The sequence below is a fragment of the Hippoglossus stenolepis genome, chromosome 4, assembly GCF_022539355.2.
Source record: "Hippoglossus stenolepis isolate QCI-W04-F060 chromosome 4, HSTE1.2, whole genome shotgun sequence".
NCBI lineage: Eukaryota > Metazoa > Chordata > Actinopteri > Pleuronectiformes > Pleuronectidae > Hippoglossus > Hippoglossus stenolepis.
This window is the reverse complement of record NC_061486.1, coordinates 18,581,301-18,591,483: the sequence shown is the minus strand read 5'-3', so window position 1 is coordinate 18,591,483 and position 10,183 is coordinate 18,581,301. Positions and strand designations below refer to the sequence as shown.

At 40.0% G+C, this 10,183-nt stretch overlaps 1 protein-coding gene across 1 annotated transcript; it reads left to right on the top strand.

Moving 5' to 3' along the window:
• Positions 1-2,325: 2,325 nt before the first annotated feature.
• On the top strand, positions 2,326-8,780 carry foxn1 (forkhead box N1). The gene is made up of 7 exons (XM_035154829.2): positions 2,326-2,670; positions 2,875-2,970; positions 3,363-3,493; positions 3,592-3,688; positions 6,796-7,003; positions 7,196-7,636; positions 8,216-8,780. Exons 1-7 carry the CDS (start codon positions 2,326-2,328, stop codon positions 8,533-8,535), a joined length of 1,638 nt encoding a protein of 545 aa, XP_035010720.2. The 3' UTR covers positions 8,536-8,780.
• The last annotated feature ends 1,403 nt before the right edge of the window (positions 8,781-10,183 follow it).

Genomic DNA, 10,183 nt, shown 5'->3' with positions numbered 1-10,183 from the left:
TAATTCATTGTTAGAATATCAGATGCTATGCTATGTTACTTAAAATCTAATGTTCAAACATGAGACACAAACAACCTGGGGCTAAATCTGTACACACACACACACACACACACACACACACACACACACACACACACACACACACACACACACACACACACACACACACACACACACACACACACACACACACACACTCTCTCTCTCTCTCTCTCTCTCTCTCTCACCTATGCACACACATCACAGACGAGGTTTGTCTGCCTCAGCTTTATCTGGCTTTGTGTGACCCAACAGCCACGGTTTGTTGGCAGTTTTAATGAGCTTGCTGTATGTTGGGGGTTGAGGTTACCTTTAATGGAGCCTGTGCCACGTGTCTCTCACCTCCTCTTGGATCAGATAACACTTCTTCACACTCCAGATAAACCCCTGTCCCATGTACTGTACGTCAAATGGTGGAGTTAGTACAGAAAAATGATCTCCTGTTCCCACGCCAGCTTTTACACTGTCAGAGATTTAGATCTCAAAGGATCAGTGACTCCGTCTCAATACTTTTGCTTCCTGTTATGTGGCAACAGAAGTATAAATCAAAAACACAATATAAAGAGTTGAGAGGAACTTTTTGACAGCTCCTCTCAACACATCCATTTAAGAAATCATTATAACCCCCAGTAAAACTCTTATTTCCTATCTTTGGTTTTTATATGAATTCAATCATAGACTGACAACGTATCTCCACCCTCTTCCACAGTCCAGAAATGACAGTAAAATATCCTGGATATGAAGGCTGCCATTGATGTAATTTGGAGACTGTGGAGTACCTATCGGGGGATGGAGCCATGGTGACGAGGTCCTGCTAATATACGCGATCAAGAGTCAGTCATAGCTGCCAATCATGATGTTTCGCCCTCTTCTGGAAAGTAATTAAGCCAAGCATTCACTTACAGGAACATTAAACTCTTGACCAGAACTACCCTAAATGACAGAAAACATAATTAGGAAAACATTAATTTGGCAGCGTATACTCCCATCTGCTAACATGGAGGAAGCAGGGTTTATGACCTATGCTGCAGCCAGGCACCGGGAGGTGGAGGTGGGGGATCAAGACACTTTGGCTTCACTTTTGTGGAGCAGTCATGTCGGCCATCTTTATACACTGTGTATGAATCAAACAAACAACATGTAATATATTAATTAATACGTTTTTTATGTTTTTTAGAAGGGTGGGTTTTATCACCATTGCTCAATGTTTTTAATGTGTTTTCAATGTTTGTGCTATGCTAAGCTAACTTAGATTCTTAATTATCGTATGAAAAAGCACATTTCCCATACCATTGCTTCAACATTCTTGTGACCTTTTATTTAAATTGATGCAGCTCACAGCCTCTTTCATGATGAAGCATATTCTATTCAGACCCCTGTTGGATCAGTCAGTAACAAGACGCATCATCTGCTTGAAAAAACACCACATCATCACAATAGGACCACTCACACACCGCAAATATGGAAAATACGTTATTTAGATAAATTTTTCTCAAACTGAGCCTGTTGTTTTTGTCTCTTCTCGGGTGCAGATTTTGGTGCAGAATGTCAGACTTGTCGACGTGTAGCAGGTCTCAAACATCAACCCCTCAGGCCAACCTACACACCTGTGAGCCCTGTGGGACGTCCTGCCAGCAGATGGCAGAATCACAGGTACTGAGCTGCCTCAGGCTCTACTCTGGTTTTAACCCCAAAAAACTTCTTTGGTGTAAAGTGTAAACAGAAAATCACAGCTGACTGGGGTTTGAGTCAAGTGTAGCTGCTGTTTGAAATGCATGTTTTAAAAATGGAAGTTACTTGTGAGTTGTGTTGAATATTCATTGAGAAACAGTCTTTGCTTTCCAAGATCCAATATTCTCACCTGCCATTTATAAGGATACATTTTTTTGAGGCAAATGAAATACAATTGTATTCATTATTTTAAAAAAACGACTCTTAATAATAGTTAACATTTTTGGGAAACATTGTTCGCTTTTGTGAGTTTTAAGTATTAAATATAATAAATATAAAACTACAACCTGCAGGTGCAGAGCTTAGAATAAAGAGTTAAAACAAATGGCCTTGTTCATCTGCCCACCAACACCTCCGGAGCTTAATAATTAACGTGTTATATTGCATGTGTTTAATTCATGTGAAAACAATATTCTGTGTATATGACAGACGTTTGCTTGTAATAGAAAGCATCTTTATGTATTTGTTTCAAAAGGGGGGAAGACAAGAATAACAAAACTCAGTTTTTATGGTTGAGTTCAGTTTTATATAAAATTAATATAATCTGTATCGCCCATGTTAATGATCACACCACAGATTACTAAAGTCAGGGACGTCTGCTTCACTCAGCAGGACGCCTTCACCCTGAGGACCGCAGCTGTGAACAGGAGGCACAGCGCTGATGGCACCATGGGTTCAGGATCAGGGTCAGCAGTTGGCAGAGGTCCCGTCGATTCCGACCGATTCCACCCATACCGCAGACAGTACGGAGATGGAGCAGCGACGGCCGCAAGTTGCCTCCAGCAGTGCTCTTCTTCCTTCAGCTGTCTGCAGGAGGGGTTCAGTCCAGACCCAAGTTCACCGGGGTCCAGCAGCGAGGGGCCACCACCACCCTGGGACCAATACAACAGCAGCATTCAGGTTCCTGGTCTTATGTGCTACAACTCACCTGTTATATAGAATCCAAGGACGGTGACTTCTACAAAGTCTAACAATGGAAAGAAACAATGACTAATCAGAGATGCGTTTAAGATGCAATACACTTTGTTCCTCACATGAAAGGACATAGTTACCCAGACACACGCTTGCACACACAGTTTCACTTTTATTTTCTCTTACTTGCAGAGTTCGTACCCAGAGCTACCAGCTGTACCAGTGGAGCCCTCCTGCTTCCTGTCTCAGAGTTACCCATCTTACAGCTCATCCAGGCCTCTACCACAGGTGAGTGAGCGATCATACATGCACACTTGGCTGCTGCAGAAGATTGGACGTATGTGATGAACAATAACTCAAGTGGCAGGTACATGGGTTTTCTTTCACGATTTAAAAATATAACAATAATTGATGAAAGACAAGATAATGCCAGATGTTGATGCGGTGTAAGAAAAGCATCTTTATAATTGATTATAGTTGATTTTATTGATTATAATAAACATACACTCAGTTAAAGCTTTATTGTGGCAGTTTATAGATCAATATATATGAGTCAATCAAAGCAAATGAAAGAAAATGTCAAGGAAATATCTGAGCCACATATCTGTATTTTATCAGCTTTCTGGTCATGATATGAGTGTGTGTGCGTGTGTATGTGTCTGCTTGTGTGTTCTCTACAGGTCTCGTCCAGACTCTACTCTAACAATGAGCCTTCCAACAGCTCCAAATATTCTCTCCAAAGTCTCTCCACTCAATCTCATCAGGAGAGCATCACTCAGTCCCTCTTCCCTAAACCCATCTACTCTTACAGGTAAAACTGCATCACACTTCAATATATATATTTAACTCTGTAACAATTAAAGCATCAATTAAAGTGCTAATTAGAGAAATTCTCCTTTATCACTGCAGTATCCTGATCTTCATGGCTCTGAAGAGTAGTAAAACAGGAAGTCTGCCCGTCAGTGAGATCTACAGCTTCATGACGGAACACTTCCCATATTTCAAGGTACCACAATGTGTGTTTTTTTTTTTTAACCACACACACTGAATCTAATACAAGAATCTCAGACTCAGTAGCAGAAATTGAAAATACAAAGTTTGGCATTCATATTGTCTAAATCTGTCCAGTATTTCAATATATCTTATTATGTATTATTAGAATAATTATTTAACTAGGCTAATCCCATTGAGATTTGAATCTGAGATTATCTGAGATTATCTTGACTACATCTTGTTGTTGCACTGTTTGTCAAACATGTTTCCTCTGTAGTTGCACCTCTCACAAACCTATTGGACTTTAAACGTTATCTGGTCATAGCATTGTCAGTTCTCCTCTGGAGATGTTAGAGCTCAGATTTGGTTTTAACACTGTTTACTTATTTTCATTTACCTGTTTCCAAGCAATCCCCCATTTTTATGCAGAAGCACAAAAATTATGTTTCCAAATGAAAAAGTTACTGTTCTTTAACCATTTTGATTACAGTCATAAACCAGGCACAAACATGGTTGAAATGAGTTTTTGTTGAAAAAACTAAATCTAGAAATGCTAGAAAGGCACTCAGAGAGTGCATACCTCCGTCAAGGCTCTATCTCACCATATTAAAGAAAGAGAAAAATTCTTGAATTCACCAATTTATTCTGATCTGCTCCAAAACATAATGGGTTATTCCTTGGGTCAAGAACCACACCTCCACCAAATTGCATGGAAATTGGTTTGAGAAATCCTGCTGAATGACAAACAAACACACATGAATGGTGGAGGTAATAAAGAGCCCCGTAACCACAAGTCTGAAATAATTGTTTCAGTGATAATAATGACCTCCATCACTTGTGAACTTAAAATACTTCACACAGATCAGATCAGACTCAAGGCTTCCAAACAAAATACAAGTTGTCATATTTGTGCTAAGACAAAACCCAGAACAGACCAAACACACCTAAAGCAATGCTACCAAGGTCAAAGTGTCCCACGTGTTTACAGTATGATCACAGTAAGCACGGAGCTGTAGCTGGTGCCATGGTTAAATATATTATCTTTCATGTGTTGAGTTGCCGTTATGGGTTGATCTGAGGCCTGTCTACCCTGTGTCATGAGGGCAGCATTCACACTGACTGAATTTGTAGCTGTTTAAGAGGAACTCTGTGTGTGTACTTGTTTTTGTTACCTCTGTAGGACCTTTTCCAATATAAACACTGACCATGTCAGGACCAGCAGACGTCATGGGGACCATGAAGTTATAATGACACAGGGGAGACTGTCTTAATAAGGCAAATCTTAGTTTTGGAGGCCCTTGTTAAGGTTCGGGGTAAGATGGGAATTGTGATTATGGTAAGGTTAAGGAAAGGGTGTTGGTTAGGCTGTACTCAATGAATGGAACGCAATGCAAAGTCCGAACAAGGATAGCTGCACAAACTTGTGTCTGTGCATGTGTTTGCACATGTTTGTAACAGTGGTTTCTCTGGTTTGGTAGATGAAGGGCTGATGTTCATGTTTGCCCAGTGTTTTGCTGTAAGTGAAAGATTTTCTCAAACCACATCTCTGTTGTAGCTGACATTAATTACCCCCATGAAATGATTTATGGCACTGTGCAGTGTGCAGCACCTGCAGCTGGGTGGCTCTGGACCAGCGGGACAGAAGCCTTTAAAGGCGTGAGGCTGGTATGTGAATTGGGATGGAGCTTGTTTTGTGTCTGTTTAATATCACCAGCATGTGTTTGTACGTGAGTGTATGTAGGCGAGTTCAGAAAAACAAGCCTTATCATTAAAACCAGATCAGTTACCCTGATATCCACAGTTCTTATCATTTCATTTAGTCAAGATGGTATATTAAAACTCGTCATAAATCCACAAACCTGTGATTTAATAGTGGTGAAGCATTCACCTGCGGTGTCAGACCTCGGTTTGAACCCTCAGTCATCACAAATGCGGAAGATTTCGATAAGGAGTCAAGATATCTACAAATCAAATCTGTTCATATTCACGTCTGGAAGGAGCTCAAAGAGTTGCCACCAATTTATTATTCAAGAAGGTACCTTATTGATGGCTGCATTCCAAACAGCTGCCTGTGACCTTGAACACAGGCTGCAGAGCCATAGAATACACCTGACACATGACAGAGTGATACTCACTGGAGGAAAGTCAGGTGGATTTAGCAAAAGCTTTGAGATTCGTTGAAATAACTTTATGAATATTGTAGAGTTTGTGTGAGTTCAGTTCAGTTCAGTTCAGAGGACACTTGCTATGGCACGCACACATAAATCATTGCAGATTGCAGGAAAATGAATACATGTTTTAATGTTGCCTCAGGGGAGGGCATGGTGTTGGTTTCTGTCAGTTTGTAACAGTGCTTGGATTTGACTCATAGTCAGTGAAACAGAGTCAGATTAAGGGTGAAGCTGCAACAAGGCTGGACTCTTTGTTTATCAATCCTAAACAATCATTAGAGAATGATTAACATTTACATCAAAGAAAATAAAACATGATCACAGTGATTTTAATAATTTAAGTACAAATTTGACGGTTTTAAAGGTTTGATTGAAACGTTTAGATGAGTAATAATTTAGTCAAATCAGATTTTAGATTTTTTCCATGTTTGAGAAAAACATGACAAATGGATAACAGGTTCAAGTTCATCAGTGAGAGAACATACTGGGTGACATTTATTCTGAAATTTTTAATAGAAAACTAGAATGCCAATCAAAAGAGTGCATATCCTCCACCAAGGCCGAACTGTATACCCGTGAATTCAATAAGTTCTCTAAATGTGTGTGATAAGTTTCTTTAAGAGCCATGAATTATTCTCTAGAAAATATATGAAGATGTAAAAAAACGCCCTATCTCAAAAAAAATTGGGATCCTACTCTGGATCCAAACCAAAATTTAATAGATTCTTCCCTGACCCATACCACATCCTTCCACCAAGTTTTGTGGTAATCCGTACAGTACTTTTTGCATAATCTTGCTCATTAATTGATGTGCGTTGGTTGCCAACTGGTTTGTCTTCCTTACTGTTCCTCAGTGAAGTATCTGGGCATCCAAAGCTTGAGAGCTATGTCTTTAACCTGTTTCATCCTTATCTGCGGCATTAAAACCTTCCCCTCCCCCGTCGTTCAGACAGCTCCCGATGGTTGGAAGAACTCAGTGCGTCACAACCTCTCCCTGAACAAGTGCTTTGAGAAGGTGGAGAACAAAAATGGGAACTCGTCCCGTAAAGGCTGTCTGTGGGCTCTCAATCCTGCCAAGGTGGCGAAGATGCAGGAGGAGCTGCACAAGTGGCGACGCAAAGACCCCATCACTGTTCGCAGAAGCATGGCGAAGCCAGGTGGACCCCCTCAATACACTGAACAGCAAATCCATTAAAGAAACTGAAAATGAAAGTTTAGAATTCAATTTGATAAAGATTGATTTTTACTGTGAATTAATCTCAGTGTAAGAAAAAACAATGCACTTTACAGATGTTTGATTAAAACTGAATCTAATTGAAACTTGATTTGATCCTCACTTTTCTCTGCAGACGACCTTGATCGTCTTGTGGGAGAGAGACCAGACAAGCTCAGATCTTTACCTCCTTACACCAGCTCATCCCTCTTATCCAGAGTGACTCCATTTTACAGCACCTCCTCGTCTTCTTGCAACCCGGCCCAGCTCCGACCGCCCTGCCAACCTGTGCGGCGTCCACATTACAACCATATTCTGCCACAGCAGCCCCGCTACATTCCCCCCACCACAGATCACCCCGGCAACTCATTTGCCCTGTGCTCGCCCTGTGGACAGCAACCTCCAGCTAGAGGCCTGAACTCATTCCTAGCAGGAAAGATGCCACCGGTTTATAATTCTGCTCTGCAGGCTGATTACAGTGTTGGCCCCAGGAGTATGCAGGACTTACTGTTGGAGGGAGATGCCAGTTATGACATTGACACGTTTAACACCTGTCTGACTGACCTGCAGCTGCAAGGTATGACAGTGTCACAGAAAACCAAACATTGACATTATCAGGGAATAAAAGCTCACAGGTACAGTCTGTATCTGTTTGTGTCGCCTGATTTAAGATCACTTAAAAATCTTACATATCTGACATTTGACCCCCAAAAGCTGATCATTTCTACTTTGAGTCCAATTGAATGTTTGAACCAAACTTGAATAAATTCCCTCAAGGTGTTCCTGAGATGGTGTATTCACAAAAGCGTGATTTGTAGGGTCTCTATGACCTTTACGTTTGACCTTCAACCCACGAAATTCGAATCAGTTCATCCAGTAGTCCAACTGAAAAGTTGTACCAAATTTGAAGACATTTTCTCAAGGGGTTCCATAGAAATCTTGCTCACAAGGTAGAAGTTCCTCCCTGAAACAGTTTTAAGATAAAAAAATATTTGGATGAGGAAATTGAGATAATTTCAATTGGGAATATGAAATTGAATTTATCTTTTATCCTTCAACAGTGAAATAATTAATTTGTGGGAACTCAGCATTTTTGTCTTTTTGTTTTGTTTTAATACTTTCCAAAACACACCTGAGGTTCCCTCTTTGGTTTCAGGTAACCTCTGGGAGGAGTTGAGGGAGGACACCCTGGTGTCAGATCCACAAGTTACCGCTGCATCGCTGTCCACCCCTCCTGTCCTGCAGGAGCCCCACATCCAGACCGGCTGCCTGCAGGTGATGCTGCCTGTGGGTCAGACGTCACAGGTGACTGCTGTGGGTCGATGTAAAGCCGGGTATGAAGACGAGGATGCCGGCGGTGGACGAAGCTTGGAGCAGCATGGCAGTTTGAATGGACTTCATCCTGTGGCTTATTCAGGGGTGGAGAACATGGCTGGTTATCTGACCTCCTGCACCACATCCATCTCCTTAATGTAAAGACCTGACGGCTGATCATTGTCCCTGAAAACTGATATTTAACAGAATGTGAAAAATTATAACAAGCAGCTTTGTGCCAAAGTATTAGTGTGCTGGTTATTCAACCCACGAGATTCTCTGTGGAGGAAATGATGTAAACATATTCACTGTTTGCATTCACAAAAATATCTCTTATTACACATTTTTTTCAATTTCAAAAATATTCTTTCCCCCATTCTGTTTATTTACAAGAGATGATATATGGTTAATTAGCAAATGATATACAATATAATTGTAATAAAGTTCCTTATTGAATATGTTATTGTTAAATTTATTTGTGAATTTAGTTATTTATTTACCTTTTATAAGCCTCATTGTCACATTGTTATAAAAATGTTTCCTTATTTTAGATTTTAAAGACATTTAAAAAATACTAATAGTCTTGTTGTCATTTGTAAATAAATGTTCCTATCAAATTAAATATAATTGTCAATTGTATAGTTTGCCCTTTATTTTTGATCAGTTCCTTGATATCAGATTTATTTGTTGTCAGGGTTTAGTTTTTCCATATGAGAGTTTAAAAACACAAACACACAACATGTTAAAATGAGGACGTCCTCTTCTAAAGCACCTTGATATCAACTGACAAACCAGCAGTCAACACAACAATCAGTCTCTGATTAGACAGCTTCTCATTAAATAAATTCAATATGATATTATATTAAAAACAAACCTGTGAAATTGTATGTTGTATATTTTACTATATGTGACATTACTGGCTCCAGTGTCATTGGATCGGTGGAAAACGCTTGTAGAAGTCGACAGTCCTCAGTGTAGTAAGACTGTTCTTACAGAAGATGGCAGCAGAGACAATTTGTTTTTCCTTCGTTATGAGGCCTGATAAACACTGAGGTAAAACACATTCAATTACATTAGGTATAATATATTAGCTAAAGGTTTTTGGGTTGCCCAGTTCATTTATAAGAATGATCAAAAACTAGGTTAAAATGAAAATACAAGTTCTCTTTTTTTAAGTTGGAAACCATTCCACGGCTTAAATTTGAAATTCAACATTATTGGCGGACGCTTTTATCCAAAGCGACTTACAATTAGTGGATTCAACATTTAGGGGTTCAGTATCTTGCCCAAGGTCACTTGGCATGCAGATGGGCAAGACTGAGGATCGAACTACCAACCTTCTGGTTGGAGGACAACCGCTCCAAGCATCAAAGGTGCACATAGACGGAAGAAACATATTTTTTGAGTCAAAACAGTATTATTGAAGTGGATGGATCTAGGGTACATTCTTGGTGCAACTGATGTTGCATTCTGAAATTGTATGGAATCACATAAATTTTCTGTTCTTGGTGGGTTGCCTTAATCAACATCCTGGGGGTTGCCTGTACAGATTGCTACTACAGTATCCACTGCAATTAAGTGCAAATACCAAATACATTCATTAGTATGTTATAAACATAGCAGCTGACTCATTTAATGAGCTTACAACCCAGAAGTGTTTTTTTCTGTCAGTGTGCAGACAATCACACTCTCCACTGTTGCTAATGTCTCCTGATCGTGGCCGTGTTTTTTGTCCTACAGATTCAGGCTGAGACCTCAGGTTCTGAAGAGACTCTCCAAGACCAAGAATCATGTTTAATTAATACATGCA

Coding starts and splice junctions, on each gene's coding strand:
- foxn1 (XM_035154829.2), top strand. CDS start 2,326: ATGTTAATGATCACACCACAGATTACTAAAGTCAGGGACGTCTGCTTC. Junction 3,494..3,591: donor AAACCCATCTACTCTTACAG/GTAAAACTGCAT, acceptor TTATCACTGCAG/TATCCTGATCTTCATGGCTC. Junction 7,004..7,195: donor CAGAAGCATGGCGAAGCCAG/GTGGACCCCCTC, acceptor TTTTCTCTGCAG/ACGACCTTGATCGTCTTGTG.